The sequence below is a fragment of the Panthera onca genome, chromosome A2 (genome assembly GCF_046562875.1).
Source record: "Panthera onca isolate mPanOnc1 chromosome A2, mPanOnc1 haplotype 2, whole genome shotgun sequence".
Taxonomy (NCBI): domain Eukaryota; kingdom Metazoa; phylum Chordata; class Mammalia; order Carnivora; family Felidae; genus Panthera; species Panthera onca.
This window is the reverse complement of record NC_138340.1, coordinates 111214837-111231635: the sequence shown is the minus strand read 5'-3', so window position 1 is coordinate 111231635 and position 16799 is coordinate 111214837. Positions and strand designations below refer to the sequence as shown.

At 35.6% G+C, this 16799-nt stretch overlaps 1 protein-coding gene across 26 annotated transcripts in view; it reads right to left on the bottom strand.

Annotated features, from left to right (window-relative positions):
• Positions 1–16799, bottom strand: part of HDAC9 (histone deacetylase 9) — a 930192-nt gene that overhangs the window by 356346 nt on the left and 557047 nt on the right. For 20 of the 26 annotated variants that reach the window (XM_078441509.1, XM_078441511.1, XM_078441488.1 and 17 more), the window contains one exon: positions 11246–11509. In XM_078441509.1, the coding sequence (XP_078297635.1) occupies positions 11246–11509 (264 nt within the window). Of the gene's footprint in view, positions 1–8771; positions 11510–16799 lie in introns of those variants that run through there. The other 6 variants (XM_060632659.3, XM_060632662.3, XM_060632656.3 and 3 more) reach the window with 6 other exon arrangements.

Genomic DNA, 16799 nt, shown 5'->3' with positions numbered 1-16799 from the left:
GGGTGATTCAGTCACTTAAGTGTCTGACTCTTGCGTTCGGCTCAGGTCATGATCTCATGCTTTGTGGGTTTGAGTCCCACAACTGGCTCTGTGCTGACAGCGTGGAGCTGGGATTCTGTCCCTCCCCTGCTTGTTCTCTCTCTCTCTCTGTCTCTCTCTCTCTCTCACTTTTAAAAAAGAAAGAAAGAAATTGGGACTTTTTTGAATCCCTGGGAGAACCCCTTGGGGGAAAAAAAAACATAACTGCTTCTGTATCTAGAAGACAATTATATTGAGATACAACTAACCACTACACATATATAAAGGTATACAGTATAGAGTAACACTTAAAATTTGCATGAGGTAAAAGAAAATTAAAAAAAAAAGAATCAAGTTGAATATTTTGATGAGTTGTCAGATGATTCAAGCAATAAAAGAAAAATCAAACCATGTATAATAGGTACCAGAATACTGAATGTTAAATTTACTTTGATTGGTGAAGCATAAATAAAGAAAAGAGGGATTTGATAGTATTACCATCATGGCCAAAACATATTTAAGATGCTAAAAAAAAATACAGTGTAAATTAAGCTTATTCTTTATCATGTTAAATGAAGGTAAAAGAGAGAGGATTGATGACTATTCAAAACAAGGGGGCAATTTACGAAGATGGAGGCATCAGTGCAGAATTTCTTGTTCCCAGATGGAACAAGTTTAACATTCCACCCAACTGGAGAGAGTAGAAAAAAAAAAATCCTCCCACCCAAAAAAAGATTCTCAGAGCATTTGTTAAAAAGCAAAGACTCAGAAAAGTTTAGTACTTGTTTTTTTCATCCTGACTCCAAAGAAAGGCAGAGCCCAATGCAAATGTCACAAGAGAATCCCTTGTAGGCTACCAGGCAAGGCCAGCTTTCTGAGTTGTGCTGAACTCAACTTCCTCATTGATGGCTTTGGTGCTGTTAATGGGGTGGGAATTAATGCTAGAGGAGAGCTGGGCATAGAAAGAATTTATCAGAAGACCTTCTCCCTGGTCAGTATAGTTTCTTAATACATCTCTTGGAATAAAGATCATGTTGATCATTCAGACCTGGAGTTGTTTTAAATTTGCTGAATCCTTAGTTAAAATCTGTTTTTTCAGGAAAAATCTTGGGGTTCTTTTTATGGTATGTAAAGGAGGAGGAAGAAAGGGGAGTGGAGAGGAAGAAGAGTAATGCATTCCCACAGTCTCTCAAAGAACATCCCAACCTAGGTATTTCCCCACAAATTGGGCGGGACTTGCAGCTGAATCAGTTCTTTACTGTCTTCCTCCTGCAGTGACATAGGCTATATATATGTATATATATATATATATATATATATATAGCCTATATATACATATACATATACGTATACATATATATATAGGCTATATATATACACAGTGCCATTTTCTGTGTGCTGGGACTTGAAAAAGTTGGGGAAGCACTGATCTAAGGCTTTTAATTAACTGAAGAGAAAGTTATTCACTATTAAAAAGTTAAACTAAATGTTCCTGCTAAGAGGAAGAAAGTTACAAACGTTCCAAGAAGTTCTTAGTGATGTTATATTAACAATGACATTAATAGCAATGGCTAATTTTTACTCGGCAGCGATTTTGCTAGCACATATTATACTATTTACATAGACTGATCCATTTAAACTTCACAAACACCCCAACGAAAAGATGATAATGTTAATCATATTTGACAAATGAGTGAACTGAAGTTTGGCACAACTAAATACTTTGCTCCAGGTGGAGTTGACAGTAGATGTTGAATTTGGAACTCAGGCCCTCTGACTGTTGAACCAGCATTTGTAACCACTAGGCATCTACATCTAAAAGGCAGTTCCACAAGAGGATCTCAAAGACAATGAGAAGCGCCATGATTTAACTTTGATGTGTGTGTAGTCAAAACAACACAACAATTGTCATGTTCAGTAATACTTCTATTTAAATATCTGTAAAGATGAAGTTGATTCAGTCTCTAAAATTAATACGCATAATTTTTCTTCTTTCTGTGCTTTACCTTTCAAAAGCTATCTATAGAATACATGGATATAGAAAAATTAATACTACAGAGAGACCATGAAAATTATCTGATGTGCTGTATTTTTATCTAAAAATGTGTCTAGTAGAATAATGATTCATATAGAATACAAACGATCACAAATCAATTCAGTTTATGGAATATCAAGTAATCAATTCATCAAGAAAAAAAATCCATCATTAACCCCTGGCAAAAAATAAAAATTAAAAAGTGACTATTATCACTAGAGCCAGAGTAAAAAAAAAAAAAAAAAATATATATATATATATATGTATATATATATATATACATATATATATATATAATTATGAGGGTTGAAACTACAGGATACCATTTAGATTAAACTATTAGGTAGATATTGTAGGTTCTGTTTACAGAGAATGTGAACAGGGCATTGGTATTTTACAGTACGTTCATTGAATCAGTATAAAGACTACACTGATGCGAAAGGAGGTTATTGTAATAGCAAAAGAATGAATTTGTGTTACTATTAATTAAGATATTGACCAGGGAAAGCAGAGTCAAAGAGAAAGTACAGAGATATGATGGCTTGGAAATCAGAAACAGGAGTATTGCAATTGCTTATTAGAAATAAAGGAGAGGAAATAAAGGTGATTTCATAATAATCTTTCCAGTGTCTAAAGGGTGGTTCCATGGATAAAATGGAAAAGCCGGATAAAACAGTGTATTTTAAAGAGAGTGAATTTAATAACTGAGATGAGAGTGGAGAAATAAGCGAATTTTCCTTACAACTGATAAGTATTAATAAAGCATTTGATAGACTTCAAGTTACCTTTAAGGTAAAGAACAAGGAGGTCTTTAAACCCTTAAATCATTCAGATATGCATATCCCTTCTAACACTAACAATTTACATGTGTATGTTAAACTGAGTAACAGCAACAGAAAGATAATGGCATGAGCAAATATTGGTTTGTTCAAGTTTGATAGCCCACCTATTTCTAAAATGATGTAGTGAAGTCTGTTTACATAATATAAAATGAAAGATGATCTAAAGCAGGATTCTATAACAGAAAATATAATGTGAGCCAAAAATGTAAGCCACATATATAATCTTAACTTTTCTAACAGCCACATTAAGAAAGATTAATTTTAATAATGTTACATAATCTATTTAAAATATTATTTTAATATGTAACCAAATACATCTTTATCACTTAGGAATATATTTTTCCTACTATGTCTCTGAAATCTAGTGTGCATTTCACACTTACAGCATATCTCAGTCATACCAGTCACATGTTAAATTCTTGATTGATACAAGTGGCTACCAGTTTGGACAGTACAAATATAGGGGTCATTGCAGAAATTCTGTCAACAGAGACACAAAGATGAAAGCAAAGAGGAAAACATGGGTTCAACATAAAATTTAAGGGCAAACAAGACATGAGTAAAAATGAGTAACCAGGATAGAATTTTGTCTTATAAATGAGGAAAAATAACTCTGATTTAGTTTTTTTTTTTAATTTTTTTAATGTTTATTTATTCTTGAGACAGAGACAGAGCGTGAACAGGGGAGGGGCAGAGAGAGAGGGAGACATAGAATCTGAAACAGGCTCCAGGCTCTGAGCTGTCAGCACAGAGTCTGATGCGGGGCTTGAACCCATGAACTGTGAGATCATGACCTGAGCTGAAGTCGGACGCCCAACCAACTGAGCCACCCAGGTGCCCCTCAGATTTAGTTTTTAAACATCACCAGCAAAAGGCATTTCTTAAGGGAAAAATAAACTTAATGTTTTGTTCAGTTTATATTAGGTACAATAAACAGCAAGATTGTAGCATTTATATGGTTATTGGGAAGAAAAAGGAAAGGAAGAGCCTCAAAAGCCAGGAAGCAACAAGAGATAATAACAGGAAGGGGAGAAATGCAAGACCAATATCAGCTAGAAATTAAAAAAAAAAAATGGAGATGCTGCATGAGAAAATGGAGACCAACAATCATTAAGTTCTTATCTCTTTAAAAATAACTCAAATGGAAGAACATTTTTTTTAAAAAGTGTATATAACTCAAAAATGGATCAAAGACCTAAAAGTGCTAAAATTAAAAACTCTTAGGGGCACCTGGGTGGCTCACTTGGTTGAGCATCTGACTTTGGCTCAGGTCATGATCTTGCGGCTCATGAGTTCAAGCCCCCCATCAGGCTCTGTGCTGACATCTCAGAGCCGGGAGCTGCTTTGGGTTCTGCATCTCCCTCTCTCTCTCTCTCCCTCCCCTGCTCATGCTCATGCTCATGCTCTGTCTCTCTCTCCCAAAAATAAAAAAAAAAAAAAATAAAAACATTAAAAAAATAAAATAAAATAAAAAACTCTTAGAAGGAAACAGGGGTATACATCTTTGTGACATTGGATTAGGCAATGGTTTCTTAAATATGGCACCAAAAGCACAAGCAACAAAAGAAAAAAATAGATAAACTAGACTGCAGCAAAAATAAAAATGTTTGTGTACCAATAGAAACATCAAGAAAAGGAAAGAAGACCCACAGAATGGGAGAAAAAATTTGCAACTCATATATTTGATAATTTGCAATTCACATTTTGGATATCCAGCAAATATATTTAAAAACACTTAAAACTCAACAACAAAAAGACTAAGAAGCCAATCAAAAACTGGGCAGAGGACTTGAATAGATATTACCCCCAAAAGATACAAATGGTCACTAAGTAAATTTAAAGATGCTCATCACCATTAGCAATTAGCAAAATAGGAATCAAAGCAGCAATGAGTTGATATTTCACATCCACCAGGATGACTGCAATTTTTAAAAAAAAACAAAATAACAAGTGTTGGAAGGACGTGGAAACATTGCAATCCCTCTTATACTGCTAGTGGAAAACAATCTGGCAGTTCCTCACAAGTAAACAGAAGTACCATAGAGCCCAGCAATTTCACTCCTAGGTATATACTATGCATATACTCAAGAGAATAATTATGTTAACATAAAAGCTTGAACATGAACATTTATAGCAGCATTACTCATAGGAGCCAAAGAATGAAAACTATGTGTCCTTCAACTAATGACTGCATAAACAAAATGTAGTATATTCACACAATGGAGTATTATTCAGTCATAAAAAGGAATGCAGTACTGATACACGAACCTTGAAAACATGCAGAGTGAAAGAAGCCAGACACACAAAAGGCCACATAATATATGATTCATTTATATGAAGTGTCCACAACAGGCAAATCCATAGAGACCTAAAGTAGATGTAAGTGGTTGCCAGGGGCTGGAGGGAGGGAGCAAGGGGGGAGTGACTGATTAACTGGTAGAGGATTGCTTTCAGTTGATGAAAATATTCTGGAATTAGGTAGTAGTGACAGCAGCACAGCATCATGAATATACCAAAACCCACCGAATTGTATACTTTAAAATGGACAAAATGATAAATTGCATGTGATAGGAAATTTATCTTAACAAAAACACAAAAACAAAAAACTATGTTGCAACAAATAGCTCACAACTTGTGAAGAAAAATAATTTGCCAAGTATTGGTGAGTAATACTCTATAAACAGGCTAAGCAATTATTTAAATTAGAAGAGAAAAATAAACCAAAAGGACAAATACTATCAAAGAAGTAACAGCAGTAAATATTGTGAGAATAATCTGTAGTCGAGTTAAAATGCAAATGAAACAGAACAATACACAAAAAATAGAATATAGTCTATTTTGGAAACTATGAATGAAGAGTTCAAGGATCTTAGGTAAAAGCTATTGAAAATCAGGCCTTAAATCAGGAAGTGGTTTAGGGCCCTTGGGCACCTCCAGAACATTATATCTGAATCAGACTCTCCCAAAGGGCTTAAAAAATTACATGCCTGGGCTCCATGTTGGGACAACAGAATCAGAACCTCTAGGAGGTGCAGTCAGAATCTGAATTGCCAGCAACTTCCCTCAGGAGGATTTTTATGCATCTTTCAACAGAAAAATCACCTAGAAAGACAAGAACTCAAGACAAAATGTCTCTGTTCTTCCTCTCCCCAACATTTTATACAGACTATTTTAGCTCAAAATAATTATCAAGAGCAGAAGTCAAAAAAAGGTTTTAAAAGGCAGCGTTCTAGGTGCTTAGAAATTGGGATCTTTGCCTTGGTTGGGAAATAAAGATAAGAAGTGGCAAAGGAGAGCTTGACCTAGTTGAAATCTTTTCTCCTCTTCCCCCAAAATTAATCTCAAGGGCAGGTATTCTGTTTTCCCTCATCCTAACACTGGCTTGGGTCAGAAAAAAAGAAACTCACAAATTTTCATGACTCAAAATGGTTGAATATCATGTGTCCAAGAATTAAGTCTCTCATCTGTGCATTAGACAAAAAAAAAAAAAAAAAAAGAGTCCTGATCTCCTACTTTACAACAAGGAAACAATGATTAAGAGAAAATTGATTCAAAACAGTTCGGAAATGTTGATGGGGGGCTGGAAGAAAGGAGAGAGAGAAAAGAGAGAAGAAGAGAGAAGAGGGAAGAGAGAAGAGGGAAGAGAGAAGAGGGAAGAGGGAAAAGAGGAGAGAGAGAGAGAGAGAGAGAGAGAGAGAGAGAGAGAGAGAGAGAGAACTGGTGAATTAATAAACCTGTATAGGTGAAAAGAATTGTTGCATTAAATGCAGTGCGGTAGTAAAAGGAGAGAACAAGAACTCCAGTGCCAGAGTGCCTGGGTTCAAATTAGAGCTAGACTGTCACTGATTGGGTGACCTTGGCCTTATTTAACTTCCTTGTGCCCCAGTGCCCTCATCTCTACAATGAGAAATAATATCTACCTCATAAGGTTGTTGTGAGAACTAAACAAGTTACTAGACATATGTTTGCAATAGTTAAAAGTGAAAGTCTTTTTTAAAATCAAGATGACCCCAAAAGGTTGCATGGTCTAAACCTTCCACTTTATAAGCCTTAAAGAAGGTATTATGAAATTAGAATAGAGAACTTTTTAAATCTAAATAGATAAGTTCTGAAAAGTCACATTCCCAGTATCTTGTTTTATTTGCCAGAATTCTTTGATTGCCCTCCCATCCTTTCCTTTTAAAACCCCAATGGAGGAATTATCAAGAACAAAGGGAATGGTAATCTACATCTAGAATTCCTTCTCTTGCATATCCAAGTTCTTGATTGTAATTGGTAATTACCTTGATTATTTATCATTATTAACTCACAATTGTATACCCACAATTCCGTTTCCATTATCGAAATAATCACAAAGAAATGCCAAATTAAAAAAAATAATCTTATCTACCTATATATCCGTTGAGTACTAGGTTTCAAAAAAAATGTTGAGTGTCTGAATTCCTTTTTAATATCCTTTAGAGAAAAAAGTATAAAACTAAGTACAAATTTCTTAAAGATAATCTTTTTCAGATTAATTAAAAGTAGCAGTCTCCATCTCAGCAGCCACCTTTACCAATGAGAAGGTGGATTTTTACTGCCAGAAGAGGAAATCTAATGTTTAGTAACTGCAATTCCTGGCAAAAAGTATTTTTCTTAAAGAAAAAGTTTTTAACATGAGATTGATACTTTTTATTGAACTTTCACTTTACAGTTTGAAAATCAGAAATGCAGTATGAAACCATTATCTAATTGGTTCCTCCAACTCCTTTTTGAGGATCTCTGGCATCAGGTTCTTCTTGTAATTTTATAAAAAGCCTAACGGCAGGGCGCCTGGGTGGCTCAGTCAGTTAAACGTCCGACTTCGGCTCAGGTCATGGTCTCGTGGTTTGTGAGTTCGAGCCCCACGTTGGGCTCTGTGCTGACAGCTCAGAGCCTGAAGCCTGCTTTAGATTTTGTGTCTCCCTCTCTCTCTCTGCCCCTCCCCTGCTCATGCTCTGTCTCTGTCTCAAAAATAAATAAAACATTAAAAAAAAAGTCCAAAGACAATTTTTAGAAAATTATAACTAATGGTATTCCAACAATTTTGATCAAATTATCAGATTTATGGCATTATGGAATAATAACCCATTTTGTAACAGTGATATTTAGCTCCAGAATTCTTAATAATCTAATGCAATATTGTTGTGAGTTGGAGTAATTTTAATTTGTAAGACACTGAAGTTTAGATTAAGGGAATCAAAGAATATAAAACAACTATTTTTAACCCGCTGAGACAAAAACAAGGTAACACATTATGAAGTTATGAAGTACTGACTGATTTAAATTTTGCTAGCAACTGACCAGAAGAGGAGCACAGTCTGTCAAGGGGCATGGATGTCTATGGTTCAGTTTCCTTTACCTGAGCCAGGCTCCTTGTTCTTTACTCTAGCATTAGAATCATTGTTTCCATCTAAGGGGAAGTCATTTAATTGTTTTTTTCTCTTTAAATTTATGGACTGTTACTTTATACTTGTAGGTCAGGCTGTCACTGTAATAGATAAAATTATTATGATACATGGAACATTATTTATTTTATTATTTACTGAGTGCTTGTTACACTGAAGGAATTATGTTAACCTTTTTAAAAATAATTTTTTAAGTTGAGCAAAGTTAGGAATTAACATTTATCAATATAAAGTTTTATATTTGGAAGGTGACATCAAAGATGATGACATATCATGAAAAAAGAGGCCACACTGGGGAAATGAAGAGGCAACAAATTTTACCTGTGTTTGCTATCTGATAATGGCTGACATAAGTAGGTTAAAATCATTGTTGGATTTATTATTTTTAATGGCATGAGAAATAATTGCTCAAAATATCTTCATTTTCTTGTTTCGACAACAAATGGCAAATATATTTTGGTATACGAGACCTAGTGCATGAGCTTCAAATTCGATTAAATAGATCAAGTTTACACAAAGCCAAATGTATGAAAGGGGATCTTTTAAAAAAAACTTTATTTGAGAAAGGAAGAGACTTATAACAGAAGGCAAGAAGGAAACATACAAACAATATATTTACAACACAAAACAAGAGATCACCTTCAAGGGTGTAAATTATAATAAATACAGTAGATTTTAAAAGAGACATTTATCAATTAATTCTAAGATGAATTAAGTCCAGCTTTCTTTTTCACTGGTTCCAGGTAGTTTCTTGATTAAATTCAAAGACTATCAAATTCAAACAATTAATGTCCACCAACTGTACTGATGAAGCTAGCTCTCTCAAATGACATTATAAAAAATAGGTTTTTTTTTTTGTTTGTGATTACATATCTTTGAAGTGATATTATACAAAAGTCTGCTCAGCCACATGTTCCTCCCCAAATAAAATGTATTTTAAAAGATGCACTATCCCTTTTTTATGAGATTGAAAGAAGACTTTAAAGAAAATGAATATTTATGAGATGGAAAAAATATACAATTTTATCTTAGGAATGCCATATTTTTAATGCAAAACAACTGACAAAAAGTCATTTTAATCTTAAGGAATATACTAACCAAAATATGTTGGTAATAGGAAAAGTTGCCTATTATAGCTATTTGTCAAATTATCAGAAGGACTTTCGTTATATGGAAAAGTTTTAAACTTTCTAACTACTAGTTATATTAATTTAATTTGAATGGAGACTTTTTTAAAAAGGATAATGTATCTTTAGCAGTGACCTTTTTTTAAGAAATATTTTTAAATGCCACAGCAAAATGTAAACAACACGTGCCAATAACATACAGTTGTTACAATGTCTACATTTGGCAAAATTGTTCTATCTCCTTTGAAACAGGATACTACACCTTAAAATACCTTGGATTTAGAAATATAAATATTTTAATAGAAAAAAACCTCACAAAGATTCTAGGTCAATTTGGATTATCCATATTAAAGGGGTCTTAATACAGAGAATCTTTAACTAGCTTAACAAAAGTAAACCTATAAAACAAGGTAAACATATCAAAAGGGAGTATGAAGGAAATGTTCCAGTGAAAAGCTTCCTTAACAATTTCCCTACTTGTGGTGTTATTTTCTTAGACAATAAATCAATTCATAGAGTGCCCTTTAAAAACAGAAAGAGTAAAACACTATCCTCCGTTTTCCCCCCCCTACATTCCTCATTACATGAATCACTTGGACTTCCTGTTTCCACAAGGCATTTCCTGTTCAGCCGCATAGAATCAGTTTTCTGTAGAACAGCAGGAACCTGACAAAGAACTGACTTAAATAAACAGAGTCTTCTGTTGCCTTCAAAGTTGTTTGTATTTCATAGCATCAAAGGACACAGTCCTTCTGAAGGTGCATTATATACAAGTAGATTCTGTTGTTAAGCCTAACTTTCCTAAATTTTTATTTGCCAAAATGGTATGGTATATGCCGGGTCATTATGGAATCATGCCTAAGAGATCCTAGTGATATGATTATGAAATATGATACACCTTCTTCTTTTAAACATAATTGTGACTTCATATCAGATAATCATCATACCATTACTATGTTTTCTACAATTGTAGATACAATATAGTATCTGATTGGACCATAATGCTGCACATTACTCCTTGCCGATACTTGCATCGGCTTCATTTGACCTTTTTTGATAGACAATGTCATCAAATAACACAAGATAAAAGTAAAATGAGCAGTGCTAGGTGAGACATAATGTAATATTTAAAATAGTGCTGTACTTTGCAATCTATATATTTAAAACCACCTCTATTCCTAATATTTTCAATTGCAATCTATACAATAACCTAAGGACTATTGGCATGGTAACCAGAACATTTAACTTAACAAAAAAGAGAGAGGACGGAAGGGGCAGACTACCTTTAACAGTGTTCAAGACTGTAGTATGATACATTATGTACAACAATGTGAAAACTGAATTCTATATACCAAAAAAAAAAAAAAATTCAAGAACTAATAGAATGTTTCATTGATCAGACTGGGTGACTTGATCCAGCAGTCACTGATCTCAACAGATAAACTAAAAACAACAGTGAGTTCGTTTTCCTTAGAAGTAATTGGTGTGGCGGGCTTTGGGATGAATTTAAAGCCTATTAATTATGTGTATACTTATGTAGTATAATTTTAGTGTAACAAGTATTTCCTTACCAGTGGAGTTTCAATGAAACCTTGATATCTATATAGAAACCAGTATATAGAGAAATCTCTATATAGATATATATGTATTAAGTAGAATCCTTAAACACTAAAATCAAATCATTCAGAAATATAAACAGGATAGGAAATAATATCCATTTACCAAAACCTGCAATGCATTTCATATTCAGATAATGACTTTAATTACAAATCCTGGAGCTAAATCTTTGCCTATTACCTGTTGCATAAAAGCAGCCTGCTCCCCAGATTCCATTTCCTGGATCTGAGCATCTTCATCACTGTCCACTGGTTCCTCCTTGACCTTCACAGCCCCAACTTGTCCCAGTGTGTCATCCACACAAGCACTGCTGTCGCTCCTAGTGCTGTTGCCACTAGAGGGCGCTCTGTCTTCCTGCATCGCCTGGTCCCCCTGAAGCTCTTCCTCCGCTTCCTCGAGGTGACTGCCTGGTTGCTTCAGTTGTTCAATAGATTTCGAAAGCAGCTAGAAGAGAGTGTTCAGGGGTTCAAAATTCAATAGTCCTTGGTGGTAACAGAGAAGCAAAATACACTTTGATTTCTAATGACTCTACTTCAGTACATTCTGTTTCCTAATTTCTGAACATCAATTTCACAACGAATTTGTATGCAACTTCCTCAATAATACTGAATCTGAAGCAGTCCCATCATTTCTATATTGTATTGGTGTAGCAGGCAGAGAATAAGGTGTTTAGGTGCTTTTAAGAATCGGATTACTCTTTAACACACTTAGAAAATGGTGGGAAAAAGGTAGATAAGCTTCCTCTGGGAGAACCAGGAAACTTTTATAAGTACAGTTTGTACTGTGACAATTTAATCCAAATAGACCTGAGAATATTTTTCTGCAAAGAGAAAATGTAATGGAAATAATGGAACGGTAATGGAAAACTTCCACAGTCTCATTTTTATGACAAATGTCAACCACTATAAAGTACAAACACAAATGAGAAGTCCTTGTCTATCTAATTTTCCCATACCTAACTGGTCAAATGATAAACACCCTCTTATATATACCGGGGAAACATGGAAATATTGATTTTGAAATCCTAAACTTTAAAAAGATGTGGGATTAAAAAGTTATAGTAAAAATGTTTTATGAACATAACTAAATAAGAAGGAAGAAGAAATTATTTGTAATTGAAAATTATTACTTAGGTCTTTTCTTGACTTTATAAATTAAATTGTATTTAATCTTCAGAAGTATATGAATTAATTGATCAATGATTTTAAAAAATGACAACATACCTAATGTAAACAATAGCAAAATATCATAGTATAAAAGCTCAATAAATGGGGTAAAATACTCAAGATGATTTCATCTTAAAATCGATAAGGTCCCCACTGACTGATCATCTGCAGATCCTAACTGTGTTTTCAAGAGTGATTAGAGTTTTCTGTTACATCAGTGCCCATGTAAACAACATGCCAAATATTGCTAATGAGCAGCACACTTAGAATATAACCACTAAAATCATGAATACTGATTTTTCTAATGTCCAGTTTCAGCTTACCTCATACATATCTATGTTTCTTTTTTTAAAAGTTTATTTGTATTTATTTTGAGAGAGAGAGTTCATACAAGTGGGGGAGGGGCAGAGAGAGGGAGAGAGAGAGAATCCCAAGCATGCTCCATACTGCCAGTACAGAGCCCAACGTGGGGCTCAAACTCACAAACTGTGAGAACCTGAGCCAAAATCAAGAGTTGGACACTTAACCAAATGAGCCACCCAGGTGCCCCTAACTATGTTTCTAAGACTAAATACATGCTTAGAGTTAGAATACCTAGTACTCCAACTCTGAACGGTGTCTTACCCACTTTAGGCTTACAGACTTTCCTCCAGGCCACACAACCTCAGATGGCTATGCACACAGTGATGAAATCCTTAAATTTCACTGTAGGTAAAATTACTGGGAGTTTTCATTCATTTGTTCAACAAATATTGATTGAGCACCAACTATGTTCAAGATACCATGCCCTCATGGAGCTTATAGTTTAGTGTGTTAGAAAGGCACCAAATAGATAAATAAGTTTATTCTTATTTTCAAGTATGGTAAATGAAAATGAAAAGCACAGGGCGTTCTAAGAGTACACCCTAGTTGGCACAGGAGCACAACTGTGGATGGCTATGGGAGGTTTCACTTAGAGGGTGCTATGTTTAGGCTGAGACATGAAAGAGGAAGGATAGAAAAGGAGTTGTCAGTTATGTGTATGAGGGTTTGAAATAAGGGTAGAGAGCATTTCTGGCCCAAGGCACAGTATGTGTGCTGGAAAAAGGAGTTTAGTGGCATTAAAGCAAATGAAAGGCTGGTGGGGTTTGAGCACAAGAAGATGGGGAGAATGCTGGAAGATTTTGTTGGAGAGAGTTACAGCTTATACTATATTTGGTTGGATTGAGAACAAGATTCTAGAGACATAAAGAACAATTTAGGATAAGCCACAAATAAGATGTAAACATCACCAATCTTAAGTTAGACACAATCAAGCTACGAGAATATCTACCAATCACAATGTATGTCAAAATGAAGAAGGCAAATTAAATATTAGTTTCCTTTGTGCCTACAATCTAATTTCTATTGTTCCTGGGCTGTCAGCATAAGAACAATCATCCCATCATGCTTTAAATGTCTCTAAGTACTTTATAGGAAATTATGTGCAGGACTTTTGTACCAATGCTAATCAGCTCTTCATATCATAAATACATAAGACCTTGCATACTGCTGAGATTTTGGAGAAAAGGGACAATGTAATATTTCTAAACTTTGACTATACAACTCTAGGATCCCATTTAATTGGCTGTTAGAAAAAGAACATATAATGCCATAGAAAATAAGCAGGGTTTTCATTAAAAAGTCCCAGTTTGGGCTGGGACACCAGGGGTAAGGACTTTGGGTGACAAGCATCCATCCATTCTTCAGAGAGAGACAGAGAGAGAGAGCTAGAGCTCATCATTCAGTCTTGCAAAGCTTACCTCCATCACTCATCTCAGATGAGATATACAAGAGCAGGGTATAGAGGCTGTTGTGGGGAGAAGATTTTATCTAAAGAAAGGTATTAGTCAGGTGAAGGAGGCTGCAAGAGCCCCTCAGAGGGACTATCTGCAGGCAGACTGCTATAGTTCCATCTTCTGGATGGATGCTTGGTGAGCTGCAGGACTTCTCCCTCTCATTACCAAAGCTTAGCTGGAGAAACCCATGGGAGCTAGCTCGTCAGAGCTGGTGGGCCAAGGACATGTATGAAAGAAGCAGACACCTCTGGGAGGGGGTTCAAAAGTTCCTGCGCATAAGAACCTCTGTGAGGAAGAAAGAGTAAAAAATATGGGATGTGTGGCCATGAGACAGAAACTGAGGGGCCATTCATGAAAGGTCCACCAGCAAGCACAGGACCACTGTCCAGGAAATGCCACGTCCAAAGTCCCTGCTTACTGAGTAGTGGCTGCGACTTCTACAGCTTCTGGATGTTTGACGATGGGGCATATTTAATAACCAAGATGAAGCTATAAATACCACCTGTTAAGTAAAAGGGTGACCCTATTGCTGTTCGTCTTCTTTCCAGTCCCAGTCCCAACATGGCCACTCAGTACCTTGAACTCCTAACCTCTAATGGTCTTTTTCCTCTGTTCTACTTTAGCTCCCAAAGCTGTGATTATACCCTTGCCTTGGTCTATTTTTTTAATGTTTATTTATTTATTTTGAGACAGAGAGAGAGAGAGAGAGAGAGAGAGCGAGTGCAGGGGAGAGGCAGAAAGAGAGAGAGGGAGAGAGAGAATCCCAAGCAAGCTCTTTGCTGTCAGTGAGGAGCTAAGGCAGGGCTTGATCAGACAAACCGTGAAATCATGACCTGAGGCAAAATCAAAAGTTGAATGTTTAACTGACTGAGTCACCCTGGTGTTTATTGGTAGCTGTGCATTTCCTAAATCTCAGTTTCGAACATCATTCCCTTCTGGATCATTCTCAGAATATTCTGACCCTAACCTCTCCTCAGCATTGGAGGGTGCTCTAAGCAATTGAGCCTACCACATTCTTGCTGCCCACCCTCTCTTATCCCCCGCCCCTTCCCTCCTTGCTGGACTAAGCTCCATTCTCCATCAATAAAAATGACTCCCTTATACTGTCTTCAACTCTCTTGCCCTTTTCAACATGGGTTTTACTGGAAAAGTAAGACTTCTAACCTTGATTAATACTGAATCTCTGCCAAACCCAAGCAGCTGAATAAGCTAGGAAACAAACAAACAAATTACAACCATGTTGAATGTTTCTCTTCAAATTCATGAGCAAAACCATCAAAAGGGTCCTCTGTGCTGCCTGACAGTCCTACTACATTTCTTTAGTTAATTCATTCCCACTCTTTCCTTGACAATTTCAAACTACTGCCTCTCCCCTCCAACCTCTAATATTCAGACCTTTTATTCACTGCCTGCTTTGCTTCTTATTTCACTGAGGAAACAGAAGCCTCCAAAGGGAAACTCAACATCCGGCTACCATCACATTTAGCAAGCTCTCCTATTCACCCTTCCTGCTCCTGTTCTTTGGAAAGCAATGTCTTTGCTGTTATTCTCAGTCAATCCCTTGGCTTATGACCTGGATCCTATCTACTCCTGCAATTATCCATTCTGTCCTCCAACACACATTTCCCCTCTCTGCTGGAATATTCTTATTTGCACATTTTCAAAATGATAATCCATCTTAAATAAAACCTCCCTTGCTCCCCTCAACCAACCCCATTATTTAACTCCCTTCACAACAAAACTCCTTATTTCTTTTCACCGTCTTCATTTCTATTTTCCCATTCTCTTTAGAATTCATGCCAACAAGGCTTTCAACCACACTATATGACCAAAATCTCTCTTGTTAAAGTAAATAGTGACTGCATTAATTCTGAATCCAGTGGCATTTTAAATAGGGTATTAATGTGTCAGTAAGGTAACGCATTTCAAAAAGGGCACCAGGACACAATCATAGCATCTTTGAAAGTAAGAGACTCATATTACTACTGTTAGTTCAGCCAAAGACGAGACAAACTGTGTGTTAATTTCCCAGAATATAGTTTTCCATAGATAGCAAGATTGTCAAAGAAAACCTCTAATACTGACCAAATGCTGAGTGTTCACAGAACATGCCATATGTATGTTTTAACAAAAAACCTGAAATCTGACCTGTTAATGTATTTTTGAGGTCATGGACATACCATCATTTAGTCCACAGATCACACTGGGTCAGTATTTACAACCTCACTGACAAAGATATGTATGTAACAATTCTCAGTGTGCAATAAAGAAACAATGCCATTTGTTCTAGTGAGTTCCTTTGGCTTCATCTATAGTTGTGATGTACTAAAGGAAACCTGAGGGAGAAAAATGCCAGAATGAATAATGCTATGATGATGGGGCAAAAAGGCCAAATAGCAAAATGATCTTCCAAGGGCAGAATTCCTTGATGGTTTGTAAAAGAAATGTTTCTTGACATAAAACAGTAACTTATGAGTGGAGATCATATACATATAAAATGTAGTCATTGGTAATAATGCTCTTCAAACCTTTATTTTATAAAGAAGGAATTTCATGTCCGGAGAACCTGAGCCATCTCCAAAAAAAAAAAAAAAAAAAAAAAAACCTAGAATTTTCGATACACTTCCAATCTGCTTTCTCCTCTGAAACAGCTACATTCTGGTAACAACTGAATTAATATAAACAATTCCATTGTCTTCCTGAGCTCCAAACTTCATATTCAGCTGCTTCAACATCTTTCCTTAGATCTAG